This window comes from Carassius carassius, chromosome 19 (assembly GCF_963082965.1).
Source record: "Carassius carassius chromosome 19, fCarCar2.1, whole genome shotgun sequence".
Taxonomy (NCBI): domain Eukaryota; kingdom Metazoa; phylum Chordata; class Actinopteri; order Cypriniformes; family Cyprinidae; genus Carassius; species Carassius carassius.
Genome location: NC_081773.1, coordinates 7,007,550 through 7,032,829, shown reverse-complemented (window position 1 = coordinate 7,032,829; position 25,280 = coordinate 7,007,550). Strand labels below are relative to the sequence as shown.

General features: G+C 37.0%; 1 protein-coding gene across 2 annotated transcripts in view; it reads right to left on the bottom strand.

Annotated features, from left to right (window-relative positions):
* Nucleotides 1–25,280, bottom strand: part of LOC132094962 (glycogen synthase kinase-3 beta) — a 48,269-nt gene that overhangs the window by 12,544 nt on the left and 10,445 nt on the right. For both annotated transcript variants that reach the window (XM_059499665.1, XM_059499666.1), the window contains exons 2-4: nt 11,217–11,410; nt 6,842–6,925; nt 452–562 (exon numbers count right to left, since the gene is read on the bottom strand). In XM_059499665.1, coding sequence (XP_059355648.1) covers nt 452–562; nt 6,842–6,925; nt 11,217–11,410 — 389 coding nt within the window. The remainder of the gene's footprint in view (nt 1–451; nt 563–6,841; nt 6,926–11,216; nt 11,411–25,280) is intronic.

The following is a 25,280-nucleotide window of genomic DNA, read 5'->3' as shown; positions in this document are numbered from 1 at the left end:
GAACATACTTCATGAGTAATATGGAGTACTTTTATGCTTCTCCTATGGTGGAGAGTCCTTAGTCTAAATTCACATTCATTATATGCAATTTTTTTTTTTTTGGAATAACTAGAATATTGTATATTCTTCATCAAAATTTTCATGGAGTTACAAAATTCAATTAATTTACGTGACGTATTCAGGTTTAGAAATCACACTTTGAAGGGATAGTCTGTCATTAATTACTCACCCTCACGTCATTCCAAACCTGTAAGACCGTTCATTTTCAGAACACAAATTAAGATATTTCTATGCTTTGAAAGCAGAGATGATGTCATCACACAGGAGGAGGGGGAAGAAATGCCAACACACACTCGGCTGACCCATATACTCACCAGTGGGAACAAAACCTAAGGTTTTCATTCAGGATGTACACAAACACACAATAGGAAGCATTAGGAACGATCCGCACCTTCACATAAACCATGGGAAGGGTCTGCTTAGCGCGGCTGTAGTGTCTCGCCACTCTGTAGACGGTCTCAGGGACGTAGTCCAGAACCAAATTCAGATACACCTCATCCTTCTGTGGACAGAGAACAAGAAAGCAAACACTTTAAGTCACAGAGCTAAAAGTGTCAGGCTTTATAGCACATACGTATATAACTTCAGTGAATCTATATATAAAACCAGCTCAGGATAACGACTCTGAGTCAATGTCTATACTAAAAATGTCCCATACTCCCCATCCCTCCATTTATCTCCATGACTGAACAACCAGCTTGCGAACCGTAAAAAAAAAGCTGCAACAGAAAAACAGCTCATTCTCTGGCATGACGTCATTGTGGACGTTGACTGCCATGCATTGTGTAAAACTGTGCCTGAAAGCGAACGATGATTGTGTCCATCATTTTTACATAACACACATGCTCAGACATTGAAGTCATATCCTCCTGAAGAACTAAAGAAAAGGAAGAGCTCAATAGGGTGGCCTACAGGGCCACTCTGCCCCCACGTCTGATGTCACATCCTGTCTATTATGCCCTTCTTCCTTCCTCCACAAGTTTAGCTGTAAGAGAGTCTATTTCTGCTGGATCTGACATTCCTGAGCTCATTTACTTGAGTCAAACCAACCAACTCTGCTACACCTGTCAAGATACTTAAATATAAAAAGAAGATATTCAAATATATAAAGGATATATATATATAGGGATTGTTTCACCCAAAAATACAAATTCTAACATAATCCTTTTGGTTTTACTCGTATAACTTTATTTTGTTGAATAAATGAAATATAAACCATTTTATAAACCATATAACCATTTTAGCCAGGAATTTTTTAATGTATTTATTTATTTTTTTGACAGCCTCTTTTTCCATTATGTGAACCAGTACTCCAAAAGTTTTGTGATGTATCTTCTTTGGTGTTTCACTAGAGCAAGAAATGTTTGAAAGGAAGGTGAATAAATGATACAATTTGGTAAACTATTCCTTTATTAATATCTGGGTCAAAATAGAAAAAATATTTCTAGTAACGCAAGTAGTAAAATAAATAAATCTTGAAAATAAATAAATAGAAGTTACTCTGATAAAAGCATGGAGATGCTTTATTAAGAGATGCATAAATATGAAACATAACGATATATAAAAGATATAAAATCTACAAGATATGAAATATAAAAGGATTATTTCAAAAAAACAAAAAAGAAAATAAACATCTGTCATCATCTACAATTTTCATGGCATATAAAATTCCTCAGTTGAAAACATAAAGAAAAAAATAAAACAATGGTACTATAATGTGGTAATATATGTATATATTTTTTTCCGAGTTCTACACTGTTTTGACATCTACATTATTCACTTACATAACATTGTTTTGTTGAATAAATGAAAAACAAATCATAAAAGTACCATAATTTGGTCATTGTAGTCATTTTAGCTTGCCTTTTTTGTCTTTGTGTGTTTTGTGTTTCGTGACAGCATGAAAATCATAAGGTTTGGAGCAACATGAGGGTGAGTAAATGACAAGTTTTAGTTTTTATGACCTATTCCTTTATCAAAATCTGCATTAAATCTGAAAAAAAAATTACAAGCATCAATAAATTAATGATAAAAAATATAAGTTCTAAGCGACAAACTATTCAGTGACTGCTGTTCTTCACGAATCTGTCAGTGCCACTCTTTCTCTCTAACCGAGTCGTTTTTCTTTCTCCGCTTTGACTCTGACTTGAATGATAAGTAGTCTCTAATAACAGATCTTTGATTTTCTAAAAAAAAAAAAAAAAATGTGGGGAAAAAACCCCCCAAACCAACCCCTGACTGTGCTGTGCAGCTTAAATTAGTGGTAGCGATGACTCACGCTCCACCTCACTACAGCAACAGCATCACTTCCTCAATTACAGCTGATCGGAGAGGCTCTGAGATGCTCCCATCAGATTACAGAGCCATGTGATTGGCTGCAGCTCTGTGGCCACATGACACTTGTGAGCGTGTGATTGGGTGATCTGTAGTCAATGTCTCCCTCAGTGAGCGAGCCACAGGTAGAGACTCATCTGTCCCCAGGCCCTGCTATTACAGTCTCTTCCACAAACAGCTCCTGTCAGAGCCAAACGCACAGGGAGGTGAAGCTATATGCACTAATCTCAGGGTGTAAAATTCCAGTAAAACTAGTAAAGCTGAAGATAAATCCTAACTGAAGATAAATTCTAGTGCGTCTAGTGAAACTTCAGACCGGTTTGGAAAACAGTGCCACCTTTTTGGAATAAAAAAAGCTATGATTCCAGATCTGAATCTGATTCCACTTAACGATTCTGTTTCTTTAGTGAGCCAACTAATAATTGTTTTAGTCCTAAGTCCTTGAGAAGTGGGTTGTAAAGACATAAAAGACATAAAAACATAACAGTGCTATTACTGTTAACTTATTCGATTACTATTTTTATGACCTTTTCTCACCGATTGGTTCATTAGACTAACCAAACTAAAAAATTCAGTAAACAGGGAATCAAGACAGCTTCGTCTGATTCAATACATGGAACATGTCCATAAGAGCTTTGCGAATAAATCTATTTAAAAAAAATACGGAAGTCTATATGTATGTAAGCATATTCAAGAGTCCTTCTCTCTCTACCACTCTCTCTCTTCCTATTTTTGTCTGAGTCGTCTATGTAGATGTATTTTTTGACTCATCCGTGCCGATCTTGCGTGGCACCACTGTGAGGAAAAATCAGCGGGCACTAAGTATGGCAGAGAGATCATGGGTACCAACGGCTGGCTGGTGGTTGTCAAGGCCCAGCAATCTCCTCATGTGTCAGTACCTCTCTAAATACTCTGTAACACCATTCATAAATGGACCGTTTTAATATGTTCTGTCGGTTAAGCTCAAAGTCTCCAGCTCAATCAGCTGAATGTGCTAACATATACACACTAATACCACACACACACACACACATTTCTGTTTGAAAACCTAGTGACCTGCTATGTAGGCGGCATTTTAAAGCATAAAACGAACTCCAGACATAAAAGCGGTTTCAAAATGCCAGTTTTTTTTAAATAGACTTTAAAGTTTTCAAGTACACAAGTGCACATATAGTTCATTTAAACACTTCATATTTACAAGGGAAGGACTTTGTCACTAATACATCTTGCAAGGAAAACACAGCTATATAACCTCATTGTCATTGAGACAAATATTTTAATATTATTAATATTATTAATAAAAAATCCTGCTAAATAACCTGTAATGGTCTTACTTCTAACTGACTTTGGCAGGTGTGACAACAAGCAAGCTGCCAGTAGTAGGCCTGTCACGATAACAACTTTTTGTTGTGCGATATATTGCCGCAGAAATAATTGTGATAAGCTATATTTTTGTCATTTTAAAGACCATTTTATGCCACTGAATACATAATCATAATGCAACATAATGTAAAGGCCTACATGCTTACCAAATTACAAGAAACATTTAATTTTCAAGAATATTTAGATGATGGAAATTAAGTATCAAAATATTACATACCTTAAAAACTTGAATAAATAGTAAATATTTTTTTTCTAGCAAAAAGATCAAAGTAACAAAAAAAATGCGCAAAGAACTTTTATGGAGTTTTTTCCATCTATAGGTTTTTCCCTGACCTTCTTTTCTCTGTAAATTAAGTGTGCGCACTATTGCTGAAAAACACAATCATTACTTATTAGTCAGATGTGCTTATGGACAAAGGCACAGACATCTAAACAAGGTCATATCTGCAGATGAAACTTTGTTTGTAGAAGCATGTTTTAAATTTGAAGTAGCAGCTCGTGACTACACCACGTTATGTACGAGAAGCTAAAAAACACACAGGCGCAAGTGGAATATACAAAACATGGTGACATTAATAAAATATAATGCGCTATATATTGCGTCACCATTATTGGGGTCATGTACATATATTGTGCGATAAGTCTATATATTGATTATTGCGACAGGCCTAACTGTCAGACCCTGCAAATGAGGTTCTAATTCACTAAGGATGCTGCTTTCAAAGCCTACAGTGTGTAGTCTGAACAGCAAGTCTGCTCACTATGTTTTGGAACGGAGCCTGTGACTGTAGGGAGTGTCATCTGAAGGGGTCTGGAGTCAGGCTCCAGAGCTGAGTACTGTCCACATTGTACAACAACACTTCTACTAATCGTGCCACTTAGCAGAAGTGGAAGTTGTTTGGAGAGAGAGAGAGCAGACCAGGTCCAGACATGACGCCACCTCATATGTCGAACAGTCTCTTTTCAAGCCTGATTTTAATCTCTTTCTCTCTCTCCAGGCCTACGTCATCCTCTTTTCTCGATCTTTGTGTTTTATCTCTCCATGAGATGCTCTGGGCTCTGATTTCATGGTGGTTTACACTAGACAAAAAAACACAGCGCTGCTGCTAAAATTACAGTATAGGGAGAAGCTAACCAGTCTACAGGCTGACTGCTGGGCGCTGTGAAGGTAGAAATCTGTCACTGGTGGAGACTGACCTGAAACATTTATGGTACTGATGGAGGTTTACAGCAAAGAAAGCTTCATTGATCATGATGGCAGTGATTTAGCTGCATTGCTTCAATTTTGTCTGGTGTAGATGCATTGTAATGTTTGTTTACACAAAGAATGATAACTTTATTAGTGTCCACACCAACAAATGATAATGTTTTCTTTATTATAAGCACATGCTGCAGTTTTGTCCTCTGCAAGATGCAATCTGAGGGTCTGATTATAAAATGCACCAAACCTTTGTTCCACTTTCAAGTACTTAGATTTGTGTACATAACATTTTCCCAGCAGAAGTAGTCTATGTTGTTTACTATGAAGTCATCTTTGTTATTGTTTGTTCGGGGAGGACTTACAGACCACAAAATCAGCGTGATCTTGCGTTACTTCCTTATCACTTCTCGCGTGCGTTTTGTTATGCAGCAACTGAATGCTAGGGTTGGCAAACGATGCATTTGATAAAACGCAGCTGTTCAGCACAGCTGGTGGCAGAGAAATTACACACTGCACCTTTAAGCTCAGCTTAAAATTGACACCTTTCACCTTTAACATAAAAGTGATGATGGTCAAATGTCAAGGGTTTCTTCTCAGTGAGAGGACTGTTACCATATCATTAGCATCATAGACACGACCGCCTGTCTCCACCATTCTTCATCTCTCTCTATTATCTTCCCTTCAGCCCTCCTAGAGCTTTTTTTATTATTTTGTTGTCCTGTTCTCCATGCACTCCCTGTCAGCCTTTACCCCGGTGCTCTGTGATTCTGGGTTACAGAGAGGCCAGGCATGCATGAGCGGAAACCAGCTACTGACGTTTCGAAAGCATGTTTCTCAGAGAAGAAAAAAACGGTGGTCAGGTGTTTTTGCAAAGTCACGGCGTGTGGGCGAGAGGTCGAGAGGGTATATGTGATAAAAACGAGACCAAGAGAGAGGTAGATGTGTGGTTGGAGGTCAGGCCTTGCTGCAGCGTTGACAGTATTTATGTGTGTGCGTGTCTTAATATCTCAGTCAGAGATATCTGTGACAGGTCTATATATGCCTAGCAGATAAAGCAGATAATCACATGGGTTCTCAGAGTGGATTTCTGTCAGGTCAGCATCTGGACGCCATTAGACTCCATTAGAGATTAACAAACACAGAGAGGCATGGGCCAAATAGTTCATAAATCTCTTAATATTATTAATTTATTGATTTTCTTTCTTTCTTATTTTTTAAAGCTATTTGGCTACATTAAATATATAAACCTTACCATTAAAAACTTGACAATGAAGACTGGAATTTTAATGTTGAACATTCAGGTTTGACATCACAGAATAAATTACATTCTAAAATATATTATTTTAATAATATTTGTCAATATTGCTGTTCTTACCTTATTTTTGAACAAATAATTGTCGGAGACTTCTTTCAAAACATTTAAAAATCTTTCTGAACCCAGTCTTTTGAACGGTAGTGTTTGTTTTGATATACATGTATTTTAATTATCTATATTTCTTATGTATTTCTATGTATATATTTAATAATATAGCCATGCATGCTAATAAATCGACACATATTGTTACAAAAATATATACAGTTTAAACTCATTTGCAAACATGAATAGAACTTACCAACATGGACAACATTTAGTTAGTTTAAATCAGAATTGGATTCTGATTTTGGAACATCTCTGAACTCTCAAATGCACAGCTAAATAAAAATCAATCTAAAATTATTGCAACAAGATGTTGCTTAATTTGAGTTCAACAGCAACATAGTTTGAAGTACACTGTGAATATTTACTGTATATTCACAGTGTCCTAAAAGGACCGCACAAAAACATACCGTGAGGTAGAAAATAAGATGAAGTGATACACTTGCCTTATCTCCACTGGAGTAGAAGAAGTAACGCAGACGCACAATGTTGCAGTGGTCCAGTTTTCTCATGATCTGAAGCTCACGGTTCTGCAGAGAAAACACAAATAAGAAAACAGTTTGACTGAAGCTAATAATATGTTCAGCTGCGCATTGAGCTCAGTTTACCACCTTTTACCATATTTAAATCCCCCACACTCATTACAGAAATAGTGTAAAAACTGCAAAGATGCCATACGGGCTCACTGATGTCCATTTGAAGCCTTGTGATCCAGCAAAAACTATATATTTGGAAGTAAACTCCTTTTATTCATTCATTTTTTCCAACACTAAACTGCTGAAATAGAAATGTGATAATGGCGGATACATGTTAAGTGCAATTCAAATAAAACACACACACAGCAACCAATAAAGTCCTCGAGAGTTCCCCGTCTAGAGGACTTGGGTCAGTTTCTGACCCACATCTGACCAGAATAATAGACCAAAATAGAGCAACTGGAATGGCCCGTAACCATAACAACCAGAGTCATCTGGCAGCTTCCATGAGAGAAACTGGCTAATCGACGATTTTATTTAAAGCACCACCCACATGGTGTGTGTCTGAGAGAGATGCTTCCTCTACTTACAATGAGAGCAGCAGAAGGTGACAGCAGGGCATTAAATACATGAAGACTTCATATCTGATACAACTTCAAGACCTTTGAGGATTTGTTTAGTCAAGGCCACGCTGACGAAATAGCAGGGCAAATACATTAAATGTCTGTTTGGTTTGTTTGGTTGCATGGTGTGAAGCGGTTCGATAAAACTAAGTTCACTTCTGGGTTAAAGTGGTCACTTTGGTATGGTTCGCGATTAGTATGAAAAGAATCTGTACAGACTGCTTCACATGCCATCATTTAAATCAATGCTTGGTCAGAATAATTATAAAATAGTGCATTTATTATAGATCTTTCTCTCTGAATACATTGCCTTTGCACAGCAGCCTGAATCCTTCAGATCTCTTGCAATGCATTTATCAGACAAATCCATGCACATTTTAAAAACATTATTGTGTGAAACAAATGCTTTAGTCTTACAGTATAAATGCAGTCTATTTGACCTGCTGCTGTGTGTTACTGACAAGAAAAAGAGCACTTGGTAGAATTATTTCATTTATTTTAGTTCTTCAATATTGTTTGCTTTAATAATCACTTGAGAAAACTGAAGCAATATGTATATGATTGGGAAATATGTGAAAGCATGTACTAATTAAATAGTAAATGTATATTAATATTTACTACAGAAAATGTAAAGTTGTGCATTTAGGATTGGTTTCTGCTGTAGTATAGTAATTCTGAAATTTCTGGGGTACTGACGTTTTGGTATCCTGACAATGAAGTTGTGAAAAGTAACCTGCGAGGACAGAGGGAGGGGTGTGGAATCAAACTTGGGTTTGTGTGTGTGTGTCTGAGACTCTGTTAGCCTGTAAATCAATCACAATCACATGGTGGGTGGTAATTTGTGAATACACTAGTCTCTGCCAACTCTGCATACAGTAACTCTCATCAGGGCGGACTACACAAATACATCGCTTTGCTTCAGAAAGCCTTTATTAACTCCCAGATCCATATGGAGCACTTTTTATGATGGATGGATGCACTTTTTGGGGCTTCAAAAGCTCAACCGCCATTCACTGCCATAATAAAGCTTGGAAGAGCTGGAACATGGTTCATTTAAACATATACGTCATATACACTTAGGATGGCTCGAGGTTGAGTAAATCAGAGTAATTTTAATTTCTGGGTGAACTATCACTTTAACAGTTACTCTTTCTTGTGATCATTTGGTGAAAATCTGGTCTCAAACATTTATCAGATTGAATGTACTTGCATACAATGGCTGTTAGCTTAAAGTGATGGTTTCTCTCATTAAAATTAAACCATTTTATGTTATTTTACAGAATATACATGAATACTGAACTAAACATGTTCAAAAGGCTGAAAAATATGCTTAGAATAAGCAAAAATTGAATATTTTAGCTACTGTTCATTGTGCAGCCCACTAAAACAGTTATAGTTAGTTAGAATTGGTATATATGTATAGTTATAATTGTTAAGGAGAAAGCAAATAGTACCTTCGCTTCATGCACACAGCCAAGTACACAATCACTTCCATGGAAAATGATCGATTCCTCTGAAAAGCCCCCATTACATCACTTCAGCTGCACTATTACATCACACAAGCATTTGCGTAACCTAAAAGCAGCAGTGTTGATTACTGGCTTCAGCTGACAAAATCAGTATATGGATGCATGCATATAACAAATAATACACGTATCCACTGAATTCAAAGTAAGAAGCTTGTGGGACACCGAATATTGAGACTATTCTTGCATGCTAATATCATTTATATATGTGTGTGTTTGTTGCAGGGTAAAGGTCATACAGATAAACACTCCTACAGATACTGACACACTTCACACGTACAGATCCTTTCTTGGACAAACAAGAAAGGGAGCAAACTCCACTGAAGAGAAAGGTGGAAAAGACTGACAGATATAACCAGGGTTGCCAACTCTCACACATTGGCTCTCACTGCCCATTTAAATCTCACGCCAAACTGGCTACTCTGCTTGCGATAGTTAATTTGAAACCTTCCGTGGTATTGTTAGCTCATGTTTAAGCTGCTTGAATACATGTTCTTATTAATAAAAAAAAATTTCCTTCATTTTTTTTAGCATTTGCAGTGTAATAAAAGTTTATTTGTCCATCAAAGTAAAACACTTTTTTAAGTAAAGGTTATTGTAACGGTTATCCAATTCATTTCCTGGTGATGACATGAGAAACAAAATTTCAAGGAGCAGTAAACCTAGTTGTCTTTGCTTACCTGCTACTGAAATTGTTTTGGGCCCCTCTAGGCCTGAAGGCCCCTAAAATTATTCCCACTTGCCACCATATTAACGACAGTAGTCCTGGAACCAATGAGTGTAGACTTTGCTGTTTCATCTGGAGCAAAAGTGTGACCCACTGGCCTTTTACTTCAAAATACAGTGAATTTGCCCAAAAGGTATAATCATGCCTGTACCTTTTAGAACAACCTTCCTGTTGGAAATGTGCCAGTGATGACTTAAAATGCCGCCTATACAGACAGCACCACTATCACCCTAGAAGACCTGACAAAGTGTCAATGGAAAGGGCACACAGCTTCACAGACAACACACACACACCCATACACACACACCAGTGTGTCAATATCTCTCTCAGGTCACTGTACACACGCTGTCCTTCATATGTGACTCATTCTGTCTCACACACGCCACACTGATGCACTACAGCTCTCTGATGGACATGGCTCATCCACGCTGGTCACTGTCCCAACGAGACAAAGTCAACTTTTTCACACTTGCGGAAATCGCTCGTTGACATGAGTGACCTAAATTTCATTTACACCACCATCTGATCTTACAGTCACTCTCAGCACGACTCTATTTATGTGTCTCTGCACAGGAAAGGTGACATCCTTCTCCTGTCAATCATACTTTTTTGCAGCAATATATGGAAGAGATGTTGCCTGTCCCCTTCCTTCTTACTTAAAGTGCACTTCTACTCCAGATGAAACAGCAAAGTCTACACTCATTGGTTCCAGGACTACTGTCGTTAATATGGTGGCAAGTGGGAATAATTTTAGGGGCCTTCAGGCCTAGAGGGGCCCAAAACAATTTCAGTAGCAGGTAAGCAAAGACAACTAGGTTTACTGCTCCTTGAAATTTTGTTTCTCATGTCATTACCAGGAAATGAATTGGAAAAATACCCGTTACAATAACCTTTACTTAAAAAAGTGTTTACTTTGATGGACAAAGACACTTTTATTATGCTACAAATGCTAAAAAATGAAGAAAAAAATTAATAATAATTTATTAATAAGAACATGTATTCAAGCAGCTCAAACATATATATAATTTCTCTTAAATGTTCCAAAAATATTTTACAGTGAAATATTACAAGAGTAATATTTATTTAGTTTAAACTAGTTATTCATTAATATAAATAATAACATTTATTATTATTATTTCATAGCCGTATTTTTTGTTTAGTTTTTTTAGTGCAACCCTATACCAATGTTGTGGGTTCAACCCATAAGGAGGCGGGACAAGTTGCAGGACATTTTGTTGATTGCCTAGTATCTGTTTTTCCTCCACCAACTGTGAAATTTGATTCAAAACACTGCTTCTCATAACTGTATATTGAACATTGGATATATTCTGAATGACTGTTATTTAAAAATTATTATAAGGATATAGGAAAAGAGAAAAAGTCACTTTGAAAGTCTTAAGAAAAGGTTTGAGCTCCAAAGCATTATATTCAGTAAAGAAACTAAGAAGCGGCGAATGCCTCAGTCTTACCTTAAATCGCTTGTCCTGAAGGACCTTCTTAATGGCCACCAGTTCTCCTGAGTCACAAAGCTTGGCCTGATAGACCACGCCAAAAGAGCCATTCCCGATGACCTTGGTGTCGGTGTAGCTGACCTCCTGCGGCCGGTCAGGTCCCTGTCCAGGGGTCGCCACCACTGTGGTCACTTTACTGCCATCTTTATCTCCTGCAGACAGATAAAGAGAGAGTTGGAGGTAAGAGAATGACTGATGTTACAGTACAAAAAGGCAATCGGAAAACACAACAAGGTCTCAGCAGTAACAAGTTCCCAACCTAATAAACAATTTCTCCAATTATATATACAGAATAAAAAAAAAAAACATGCACCGGCTGGTGAACAAGTTCTGTACTACTCTATATTTTTCCCTTCTAATAAGCTGTGATTGGATCACTCATTTGAACTACATCAGTTCAATTCATGAATGAATCATTCACCAAACTTCACCAATCCTGATTCACTTTTATTATTCTATAGAGAGTGATCAAGGTATTCTTCAAGATCTCCTTTTTTATTCCACAGATTAATGAAAGTCACACTTCTATGGAGTAAATGATGGCAACATTTTCCATCCTGTGTGAACCATTCCTTTAATTGAAAAAACAAGGCAGCTTATCTAAATAGCTAACAGAACTGTTCTGTAAATAAGGACCAAACTGGGACAAAATGGAAAAGAAAATCTACCTTGAGCTTATGCATTTTACATTACTTTTCTTGGCGTAAAGGAAAGTACATATTTGGTGCTGGGGAGGATTACTTCAGCAGTTGATTTAGGATGAAAGTGATTATATTGCTTACAATGCAAACATAGCACATGAAATATAATCCTAAGCATGATGTGGAGCGGTTTTCAGACTGACTATTCTTTCCTTCAGAGCTGTTATGGGTAATAAACCCAAGAAATTAGTGCCAAAGCATAATGCCTTTGGTTTATCTTTGTTTAAAACATTAGGAACAGATTTAAAGTAGTCAAAAAATATTTACCATATGCATTACCTCTTAAAATGCAACTTGAGCTCCAAGGACTTGGCTGAATATACTATGCAAGGATAAAAATGCGTCAATAGATTCTGCATATACAAGAAATATTTAATTATCATTATAAAAACATAATATAAAATGACTCGTACCATGATTAAATTTAGGTCCCCAGGACAAAATCAAATCATGTGCATACAGTGATGTATGTATGTGACTGAGGGATCTGGTCCAGTATTTGTGACTACTTGGATCAGCTTCTTCGAGTTCCAGTACAAAGTCCCAGTTAGCTCTGTTAAAGGTTAACCGCATAGCATCCAATTGTCTTGTGCCTCTTCAACCCACTCACACCCACAGAAGCCCCACACAACAGATTCTCCAACTGGCCTCAAATCATGCCTCCGGATCAACTGTTTTCCAAATCTGCAGTTAGTGGCTGATTGTGTTGCAGCAGTGTGCTTTTAAAGAACAGAATCAGGTCTAGTGTGCAGCTTATGCCACATTTCCTTCCTCACCACCTGAGACTTTAACAGTCAATGCCAACCGCATTTATATGCCACCAAGGCTGGGCAAAAACATTGATTTTCTGATTAACTGTGATCTTCGTTTGAATGTTCTGATATCGAGTTTTAAAATCCCAAGATTGAATTTTAGATTTTTAAATCAATGGCTTTCTTCAGCAGATTCTCGTTAGTCATTATTTGTAGCATGCCTCTCATTCTACAGCTTTAGCTGAGTCAGTAAATCCAGACTGCTGGCCCATGGACAAACAACAAAAACCTGAATACTGTGAATGTCAGCTCGTCTCATTAGTATATATATATATATATATGCTATATATGCTATATATATATATATATATATATATATATATATATATATATGCTATATATATATATATATATATATATATATATATATATATATTAGTTCAGCCATGAAAGTCCACTTGCATTCTTGTTGGTTCATTCTCTTCAATGTTCCCAGCCAACTGGATAATACTCATTATTCCTATATAACCAGCACATACTCAATAAATGTTATGTCTGCACGATATGCATGTCCTCATCTTAGTCCTCCCCCTCCCCAGCACCACCTGCCTAGATCTGCTGCTATATATTAATATAAATGAATGAAGTTCAAAAGAACAGGCACAGCATTTATTTGAAGTAGAAATCTTTTGTAACATTATAAATGCCTTTATTGTCAATTTTACTATACTACTGCATGCTTGGTGTATAAAAGTATACATTTCTTTGGAGTAAAAAAACAAACAAAAAAACATACGGACCCCAGACATTTGAACAGTTGTGCATATATGTGTGTGTGCGTCATAACCCTAAATTAAATACACTTAATCAATTTAACTTACTTCCATGATGTGATTTTAGTCAATGTTGATTGACAGGTCGACAGGTTATTTTTTTTTACACTAGTATAAAGAAGAATCTTTGAGTTTCTGTGTATAGCGATAACGTGTAATGGCCAAAAGTATTTAGATATGCCTGAAAGTTAAAATAAAATGAATCCCAAGTGAGTTGCGGTTGTGTAATCAATAAAATAATGAATACATATAAAGGATAGCTTGTATTTCAAATCGAACCAGGAAATCAGTGCCAATACCCATACCCTTTCTCACCATCTCCATGGCAACTGAGTCGTCTCTGAGCCTGAAAGATGTTGTGGCCCACTTGCTAAAAACTCACCCACTCGTCTGCACGAATACACACATGCACACGGAGAGTGTATCAAGGGTGACATTCACACATTCCAAAAATAACACCATAAAATGGCCATGCGCGAGTGCCAGCGCAAGTGGAAATGGAGATCTGCTGGAATGTCTAACGTAGAATTAAAGATCTTGAAGTATGACGATCTTCTTTACAATGTGAAACTATGTGCATACTATCCATTTAACGTTCTGACTTGAAGTGTTTGCTAAAGCTGAACATGATCTCAGGACAAACATCTTGTCAAACTGGTTCATTGGGCTTTTTTTCTTTATTCAAGACAAGAAACCACTTCAAATATCCATTGCTCTGTTTCAATACAGAGGAAACTAGATTCACTACGCATAACAATTACCAATTCAGTCAGTGCTTTGATACACCGGTACTTGTTACTCCTGTCAAACAGATGATTTAAATTTCTTGCAGTTACCTAAAAGAATCTAGATTGTTCTAAGAATAAGTATATGAGATATGATTTCTGAAAGATCATGTGACACTGAACCCTTGAGTATGATGCTGAAAATTCAGCTCGGCATCAATAAAATAAATTAAATTTTAAAATATAAATCAGTCATTCTAAATTGTACAGTATTTTTTTTTAGAGGCAGTGGTGAGCATAATTAAAAAGTCATTAATTATTCCAATCTTTTGACTGATATAGATCATGTACTGGCAAAATCGTCCCTGCTAAGCAAATGTATATATGAATTTTACCAACTCAATGTCTTTTAAATCACAAAATCTATGAAAATATACACTTTAGTCTTGGTCAAGACTGTAACGAATGAAAGACTATTTCAGCTGGTCAATTAAACCAAACAGAAAGTTGTACAAAGAAAATAAAAATAACAAAAAAAGGACTGAAATGACATAAGCCGTAATGACAATGACGTAAGAATGTTCACATGAACTCAACATAGTCTGCACCTTCATATAGTTGATCAAATATATCAATATCTCTTCATATTCCACTTCTGGTGACAAATGGTACCACCGAAGGGTTAAACATCAGTGGCTGTAAAGTGATCCGTTCAGGCACTTATCCTCTCCTGTTTTCCATTGACGTAAACTCTTTATCACTCCTGGTTGTGGTGAGGCATGTTTAGATGTTACCTCAGAGGTATGTGATGTTCAGTGCGCAAGAGAAGTGCGCACTGAAGATTGACACAGAGAGAGGAAGGCCCCATCGAGAGTGAACATGTGTGAACACACACCCAGAGATTCATTTACGTGTGCGCACATACCAGATTACAAACACACAGCAGTTGCGGGCAGAAGTGTAATGTCTGTGAGGAATTGTGGATTACATATATTACTGCTTTGCTCTGAGCATCGTGACCCATGTCTTGACCTGTGCTCACAGTGCTCTGTGACCAGTTACACTGTGCTCTCACTCAGAGTTCAAATACTTTACCAAGCAGTCCGTTTGATCACTACATATCCAGCACACCACAATATCTCCAAGTGTTGTCAGATATGAGTTTTTCTGAGGCCAGATGTGAAGTGAAAAACGATTTTTTTATATTAAAAGCTTACTGCTCTATTTTAAAGTGTTTGTGTATAATTTCAGTAAAGTTCCTAACGTGATTTTTTTTTTAAGATATTTTTTTCGATTTCATTGCTGTGAAATTTTAAATAAGTAAAGGATGCAGTGTGCAAAGGTTAAATCTGCATTTATAATTTCAACGGCCCACAGACAGTGGGTCTTTAACCCCAATTACAGAGAGAGGAGGGTCAGCATGACATGCTTTAGCACAGGTAGAAATCTCACTCTTTCATTCATACACACTGCTGATGTGTGGGTTTGATAAAGAACTGGTTACAATTAACTACACACACACACAAAATACTTTTTAATATAAGACTTGAGAGTGTTGTACAAACCTCAGAAGAACAATTCACCACAAACTATCATATGCACATTTTTAAATGAACTCTTATATACCAAACAAACTCCTTCAGGATGACAAAAGACTCTATGCTTCACATTAACGGTGCTGATCACCCGGTGTCAGTTTATTTGGAGGTAATGAGCGGCTGGAATGAGAGCTGGTTTCCACAAGTAATCAAAATGTCATGTTGTTGTATTTCAGTAACTCTGTACGTTTGTTCTTTGTTATCTTATTGAGTTTTCAGATCGCTGTAGATTTTGCCAATCATGGCACTGCCTTTCAGTAGTTTTTGGACGTTAATGCCTTTAAAACCCCTCTTTCACTTGACAGAAGTGAGCTGTTGTGACTTCAAGCATGTGACTTTCAGACCAAAAGATTCCGGAGTTTCTTTGTGTGTGTTTCAATTGGTCAATGTTGTTCAAATGGTTTAAGATGTGGTAAAATGTAGCAGACTTGCCATTTTATTTAAAGGCTTTTTCTCTCTGTTTTCGTTAAGAGCGTAGAAAGTTGATTGTATTTCTGTGATGTTAGTTATATACCGTTTTATATTCAAAATTGATTTTTATTAATTTTTTTGTTAATTGGGCAGTCAACGAAAGCAAATTCTTAAGTTATTTAGTTTTCCTTGATTTATTTTTGATCTGGCACCTTAAGTATTTATCTTATGTTTTTTATTGTATCTCACCCCTATCAGAAAAAAAAAACTATGTTCGTTGTAAAACTGAAAAAACAACACAATGTAACACAGCAGCCAAAGACATGCATCCATTTGTTGCATATGCAAACAGATAAAAAAAAATGTTGATAGAAAGAGCTGTCCTGCTTACTGGGGTTTTTTCTAGGCTTGATTGTGTTTATGGGGTGCAGTCTAACATGAGTTCAAGCTTTGTTTAAAAAAAAAAAACAATTTTTCACAATTTACCTTGATTCCACAACGATCTGCCCCTTCTCTTACAAACGCCTAGATAATTTCCTTTTATCACGAAGCCCCTCCCTCAGAAATATGCGATGGTCTGAGATTGGTCAGCTGGCTCAGTGTGTTGTGATTGGCTAAACCGCCACGACCATGTCTGAACATCCCGCCCCTCTCAAGCTCAGAATGTGCTTCGTAAATAATGACGTCCTCTATAGTGCTTATCAATTTGAGCCCGATTGAGACCCAAAGAATATTAACTATGTTTTTTGTTTGTTTTTTAGATGTCTTTTAGATATGCTGTTGTTTGTAAATGCTTAAGTTTTCTTTTCCTTTTCTCTAAGCAGAACATGGCCTCGTCCCCTTAGTTGCATGTTCCCGGGGGCAGGGTTTATCTGGGTTTTACTGACATAATAGACCCAGGAAGAAGCTTGTTGTAGTCCCTTACCAGCCGTTTTTGTAGGCATTAAACTGCCAGAATTTTAAAAGACGATAGATATCTCTGTTTGCAACTTTGCAGATATTGTTTATGCTCAAACAGCAACATTACAAACTAACTAATGTTAAAAAAGTGAAATCGCATTCAACCACCCCTTTAAACCGCTCCTAGGACCTATTTGAACATGTGCTCCAACACCAAAATGATACAACCTCTGTGTATGTATTTCTTTTGGTTAAATATTGAATGTGCAGCCCTTTATTGGATTCAAGGTACATTAGTTCATGAATTCAATGGGATTCAAACTAGGGATGTAAAATATCGATTAATTCCATGATCGATTGTCGTTTATATTAACTATAAATCGATTAATCGTTAACCACAATGCTACAAAATGCATCTATTGCAGGCAGCAATCTCTGGCATGAAATGATGTGCAAAAGCCATACACACACACAAAATGATTTCTCACTTGAATTAATGGCATTTTATTATGAATAAAATGCTAGTAGCAGGATTATAAAATGAATAGATGTGGTTATAATCATTTGATAAAATCAAGAGAACGCGCCATACATTTGAGATCATTTTACTTTGTTGACTGTTTTCTGGCACGGAGACCACTAAACGAGACTCTTTAAATGGTTTTGTGGTGGGCGTTGTTGTATTTTAAAATACAATTGCAATGTTTTCAACTGACATTATGGCATTTAAAACTATCCCAAACGTAACTGTGGCTTGGGTGTGACTGCGCTGCGCATTAAGTGAACTGCTTTCATCGGCGCTGCTGCAGCAAAACAGTTGCTCACATTAATTTGATCCTGCTGGATTCTGCTCTAGAAAATGTCAAATTTTGAATTTTTGATTTCCGGTAGGCCTAGCGTATTAGTTTTTAAAAATCCGACATACGTTGCATTAGATCATGACAGTGCTTGCGTGCATGCATACGAGGACGAGCGAGCGTGGCTTTGGCTAGATTTATTTGGAGATTACTGCTCATGTGTCATTCAGCACAAATCCAAATGTTTCCATATTCGCTATTTATCTGAATTTTAAACTATTATTTATAATGTAAACTGCTTACACATTCGCACGGAAAAGATGATCCTCTTCATATGAGCAAAAACGTCCTTGGCATAACAGCAGAGTGGACCGGTATACTACGGTCTAGTTAAACTGACCAGTGTAACCGTTTAAATGTTTAATTGACTGTATTTTACTTTGATAATGAACAGACTGCGATGTAAATTTGAATCGCTAGAATTTACGTGTGCTCCAGCGCAAAAAAAGAAAAGAAAAAAAAAAAAAAAAAAAAACCTTTTCGCAAAAGTGTTTACTCATTTCTGCACACTCACAATAAAAACAGAATATTTGTGCTCTTATAGGGTTAGGAAAATGTTAGGTCATGACCATGCCTCTGGATGCCGTTCGAGATATAGCCTTCATTTAAGTGGCTTTGTTCTGGTTTCTTTTCTTAAATCTTCACAGTCTAACCTGCTAATTTCGCAGGTTTTTTTAATCATCTTTCACTTTTAATCGTATCTCTTACTGTGTGTGGTAAACATGGGAAAGGAAATGAAAGATTTCATGAATTAAGAATTTGTTCAATTTATTAATTTAATTCGATTAATTAATTTAACAAAATTAAAAATGAGCCACACGCAGCCCAACTTTAAATCGGTTAATAGACCATCGACAGCCATAATCAATTGCATCTCTTATCGACAATTAATAGATAATCGATTAATCGTTTACATCCCTAATTTAAACCCACAGGCTGTTCAAGCTTCAGGAACAACACTGCTCAGTTGGATAAAGTTAAACTTTTCTCAACTTGCACATGATCACAGGACACCCTGCCACCATCATTGAAAATCAATGACTTCCTCTGCTTTGTTGCTACAGAGCATTGTATGTGTTGTAGGCCCCTTATGGCTATGGTCTGATGTGAGATTTTTGGTTGATGTTTAACAGACAGCCGGTGTCTAACTGCAGGGCAATGACACACAGAAAACCAGCAGGATACAGGACAAACACACACACAAATGCACGCAAAACTTTGATCTGTAACAGCTCACTACTGCCATGCTCCAGAGTGTGCCTGAAAAGTATCTGTATAAAAACCACACACACAGTATTCAAACCTCTGGCTACCCTGCCTGTCCAGACAATGGCAGATTATTCTTGAAGTGTAATATTTCTGTCTGTATCTTTCTTTTTTTACATAAAACCCACACGCACTACACAATTCAAATTGGCTATCTCAGCTACCAGGGTCATCCAATGGTCACATATCAACACGTGAGAAAAGACAAAGACATACGAATGAGACAGGAAACTGCAGCGGTTCAGGGAAGAGGTCCAGGACACTCCACTACTTCCATGAGCCAAAATCACCATAAAGAACACAAAGCAAAACAGCAGAACCCACAATCAGAATTAAAGGGAAGAAATATTATAAGTGTTTGTAGAGTCTCGTATTCTGTTAATTTAACCAAAGTTTGTAAGTTAACCAAAAAATCTGCAATCTATTGCTCACTCTCGTGTGACTTTCGTCCATTTATGAAAACAGGAAAATATTTATGAAAACTAAAGTCCATTCTTTCAAGTTTCAAAAAGTCCATAAAGACATAGCAAAAGTAAACCATGAAGGATGCAGTTTAATTAAAATGAAGATATAATATTTAATTTAAGCTTTTACTATTATATAAACATTGAACAATGATGCCTATACATGAAGCACATCAAACAAGTGCAAGAACAAACCTCATTGGCTGAAATATGCTTGAAACACGAGGAAAAATTTCATTGGTTCCCACCCACACCCAATCTATCTTAACTGTATAATAAACTTAAATTCACTAGCAGACACTTTATGCAAAGCTACTTATGTTGTATGCAAGGTACAAATTCTAATTGTTCTCTGGGAATCAAACCCAATAGTCTAAGCCTCAGACGTCACGCCCACAAGACTGCTGGCTGAACATCTGATGGATACGGCGCACTTAGCTGGAAACACTTCAGGAGTTTCCAAGTCGTCGGACTGGTTGAATTCTAAAAGATTTCAGGGAAACGTGTTTTACGTTCTTTAGTATTCCACCTGGAAAAAATACCGTGGCTTCAAACCTCCTCACGAAAGAAGAAAGCTGACAAAAGCTGAATTTTAGTATGTGAAAAATTAAAAGTTTGTGGCATAAAATCTTTTAAATATGTCTGAGTGTATTACACACCGGTCTGTTACTGTGGCGATATTTCCACACCCCTAAACATGACGTGGCACAAAATAAAATGTGATTGGTTGTTTTATCTGTCAGTCATATGGCCTCTCGGGTGGGCGGCCTTTCCTTTGTCATTCAACGCGACCAAGGTCCCCAGACCTTCTGGCATCAGTCAGAAGGTCTGGCTACAGGAAACTACGAACCCATAACTTTACTGTTGCTACCACCTTGCTCTACTGTTTGAGCTACAGGAACATGCTACCATCTAATTGGCTGTAATTATGCCCTATCATACGTTCCTTTCTCTTTCAGAATAAACAACATACTTGATGTTGAAAACATTTCACAGAAATAACCTAAAACTTTCAAACAATTGTTATACCATCTGGAATTGCAAATCTATTTATTATTATAATTAAATATTGTTGTCTGTAATAGTTTCACTTTGTATGCTAGTGTTGTTTATATATTTGAGAAAGTCGACGTGTAAAGGAATGAAAAATATGGAAGGCTTTACGCATGAAGGGAGTAGCTTTGATTGGCAACTCAATCTGAAATTCTCTCAAGCATAAATAAACATTCCTTCAAGGCACGATGAACTAAATTGCAGCAATCACCTTTTTATCCCTGCTGAGGTGTGTAGTAATGTGTGTTTGCATGTATGTGTGTGTGTGTGTGTGTGTGTGTGTGTGTGTGTATACATGCATAAATCACCTCCAACAGAAGACATGCATACCGAGACATGTATTGCAGGTAAACATCATTCAATGCTCTTACCATCAGTAAACTTTGGGAGAAGCTAATTTTAATGTGTAAAGGTAAAAGCAACTCAAATAGTAGCTAAACTCCAGTCAAGCTACTGAAAAAGCAGACAGCTTCACTAAAAGCTACTAATAAAAAGCAGCTAACTACACTGAAGCTATACAAGCAGGCGATATCTTTAGAAATACATAACTGTCAGATGAATCAGATGATATAATTTATTTTTGCAATTAGTGCAGCATTTATCTGGCATGAAAAATGAGGATCTCAGTTACCGTGGTTAAATGATGAATGACATAACTGATTAAATATAGAGCACTGTTTGCAATGGAAACAATGACATCTGCGATGCTTAATGTTGCAAAATTACAACACAGTCCAGAATGTGACGAGATTTATGTAATGGGCCAATGCAGGCAGCCACAGGCAATGTGTATTGTGAAGACCGACCAACATTTCAATTGTGCTTCTGAATAAATTCCATATTGTGAGCATCACTATGACGTTACTTTCATATGATTTTCTAAAAACTCAAAATCAACTGTGGGCAGCAGATTCAGATTTTTTTTTACATATATGCTAAGCGTACAATTAGTGTGCTGTAAATTTCGTCATCAGCATAATACATGCACACTGTATGCAGCCAGGTTTATCTGATCAACATTTTCTGAAGTGGTGTACTACTTTAGGCATCATAGCTGCTTTAGCATCAGATATTGCCTTTGTGAATTTACCTCAAAGCATCTATTCCTTGTTTTTCCATTCATCTTTTTATTTTTATCCAATGTTTTATAAGAGAAAAACATATTCAACCTCCTACACAGTCTTTTTTCATTTTACAAAGAAAATTGCAGAGATCTCAAAATGGGTACCAAAGTTTTCAAGTCATTTAGGGAATTGTGGATGGGGGAAGTGAGAGAGAAAGAGAAAATGTGTGGAATGTACTGGCCAATAATTTGGGTCGCTGCAGAAAATCTTAGCTGCGAATGCAGATTTTATCAACTGGTCCATCACAGTGAGACAAACTGTCCTACCCTCCATTTTAACATAGCTCTTCACATACCCAACAGAATTAGGCCAATGAGAAGAGACATTTCAGCTAAAACTGAGGATGTTCTTATGACCCCATGCCGAATGTTAAGAGTTATGGTGTGTACAGAGATAACAAAAGCTAAACAGACAACTTACAAGTTCTCAAGTGTCAAGCACTTCCAAATGCTTCCCGTGTAGCTACTCAGACCAAGTAGACTGACCAATAACTTAAGTGCCACTTCTCCCACAACTTGGAACTCAAGAACTACGAGCAGTTACAGAATAAGCCACAATTCTGATGTGAGTTTAGCAAAATGTAAATCAATAACCTGCTTCTCTATACTGAGGCATGTAACACGGCTGTAAGCTGGATGTTATTGACTTTCAACAGGCCAATCTATGCAATAATTAGGTTTCTATATGCAACAGATGTTTCTCTATGATTTCATTCCTCTATGGAGCCCTGAAGCACTCAGTTTATTGACAATTGGGAAACACATTCTGTGATAAGACTAAAACATCAATGATAAGAACATCAATGATGAGGAAAAACATCTCACTTCTCTTTAACCAGAAATCTATGATCAAAGTCAGATCATTTCTTGATGTCACTTTTTATCTCTAGGCAGCAGTAGGAGCCATTTCATCTTCTTCTGTAAATGACAGTCAACATTACAGAAAACCTTGACTTGCACTAACACTTTATCTTCCTAGAAAATTCACTGACATCTCCCTGGCGTAGAAACTTGTTCTCGGTGCATTCAACTCTCTTCCAATTCTATTCCATCACCAGCCATTCATGCATGACATACATTAGTGTCATCTCCGAGGATAAACAGCTCTGCTGGGACCAAACCCACACTACACACTTATTGAAGACCCCAGACCTGAACTGAACGTGCTTTGGGCCACATTTTGTTGAAGACAACCTATTGTTTAAATGGATAGTTCTTACAAAAAAGAACATTCTGTCATCATTTACTGACCCCCCATGTCATTATAATGCTGTATTACTTGATTTTTTTCCATGAAAAACTAAATTGGAGATGTTCACTAGCATTTAGGGTAAGATTTTTTTAATGCTTTTGTCAAGTCACGCCAAGGCTGCATTTAGCCCATACAATAAAAATACAGTAAAACAGTAACATTGTAAAAATGTTACAACTGAAATCTTTCCATTTATATTGCACATTTTAACTTATTGCATGGCCCTGTGGAATACTTGATTCTGACTGGTCAGTTGTGGAATTCCAAAGTATGTTATCATTGGATAACAACCGGTAAAATCTAATAACACAGGCTTATCCGGATAACAGCAGTGGGCGCTGTACTCTTGCTTGAACAATTTTTTTCTTGGTGGAAGCTTTGAGTTTTAGCTAATAAAATATTAAAACTCGATTAAAAATGGTGTACAATTGTTTATGTCATCCTGGTAGCGCGGACTCGCTCTTGAGGATGGAGGATGCTGTGATTGGAGCCGTTTTATTGTTGTATCTTGCGGGTTTCACAATAATGGACATGGAATGTTGACATATACTTAAAGTGATTGAAAGTATGAAAAGGAGGACTAAGATTCTCTAATGACAACTGGCAGTGCTACATTTGCTACAAGTGCCAGCACTACAGCGTGCGTCCGTCCGTCCATCCATCGCTGTTCTCCATACTTGCGAAATAAGGTTAAGGTCGGCTTTCATCGCTGCTATTTCTTTGAAGTCTTTGAAGGCTTGGTGTGTCCCAAATTTTTGAATCAATTTGACTACAATGTCTCTTTGGGTAGATAGAAAAAAAAAAAATTCATCCGTTAAACCTATTTCACAGAAAATGCATACAATTATACAGATATTACTTTATTTTTCACTATATTAGCCAACCCTAACTGTAAAGGATAAACATCACTAACTGAGGCCATATGTCGTATGAAGCCTTTACTAGTTTTACAGTATTCTTTACTAGCAACCGCTATGTTCTTGTGATTGAAAACAACCATCAATCACTAAAATGGTAAAAAGAGACACCCAAGAAGACAATGACCAAACATTTAGCTTTATGCTGTAAAATTAACGTGGCGTCTAGTTACACAAATATGGTCGGTCGAATGGCTTTTAAATGCTAAACAAGGATCTCATTGTCCCTGGACAGCTGCCTTTTCCAAAAAAAAATAAAAATTAAGAAGAGGGGGTTGGGGAGGCAGTCTGAAGAATCGCACGTCCCACTTCAGAACCAGCTGCTAAGGCCGACCACTAATGCGGTCTCCTCAGATCAGCTGCCAAGTCACACACATGTGTGCATGCTTGTAAACGAGACAAGCTGTGAGCAAATCTCTTCATGTGCAAAAGAAAAGAACACAACACATACTAAACAGAGTTCCTTCAAAGTTTTGCAAAAGGGTGGCTTCATTGGAAATACAAAAATGAAGTCACTTAAAAGTTTTTTTTTTGTGTGTGTGCGCAGAAAGGGATTTAACTCAGAGATATCAAACTGTGAGTTTCTGGTCTGAACCTACCTTGAAATACATCCTACCATGTCGTCATCACAGCCTGAAGTACTGCCACGTCCATCTTTTTGAAGAACACACCCTTCTCCTCTCCCTAGGTAATATCTGACTCATGGGTTCCCTCTTCCAAACCTACTAAAACCTCAATTTATTGTCAATGAGAGAACCATTTGCTTACTGTATATCAGTCCAAACAGAAACCCTGTGTAAAACCTGTTTGAGCACATCTGTTGAGACTGACACCAGATGAATGATGACATCATTGCTGGCATGTGGTGCCTGGCTTTTCTCGTCTTCAAGATCTCTGCCGCACTTGATATCTGTTACTAAGGTGACAATGTCACACATCAATAGACTTCCTTAGATAAGAACTTAACAAGAAAACAAAGAACATGGATCTGCAGCACCTGATAAGCTTTTTGGTTGAGCCCCTAACCTAAAGAGGAATTAACAGAAGACTTATAACATCATGAGCAGCCTTTGTACCATTAGCATGAGCATAAACAGAAGCAAACAAGAGACCAATAAAAGACCTCAGATGAACAGATTACTGTATATGAAAGCAGTGTCAGAGCCTGTG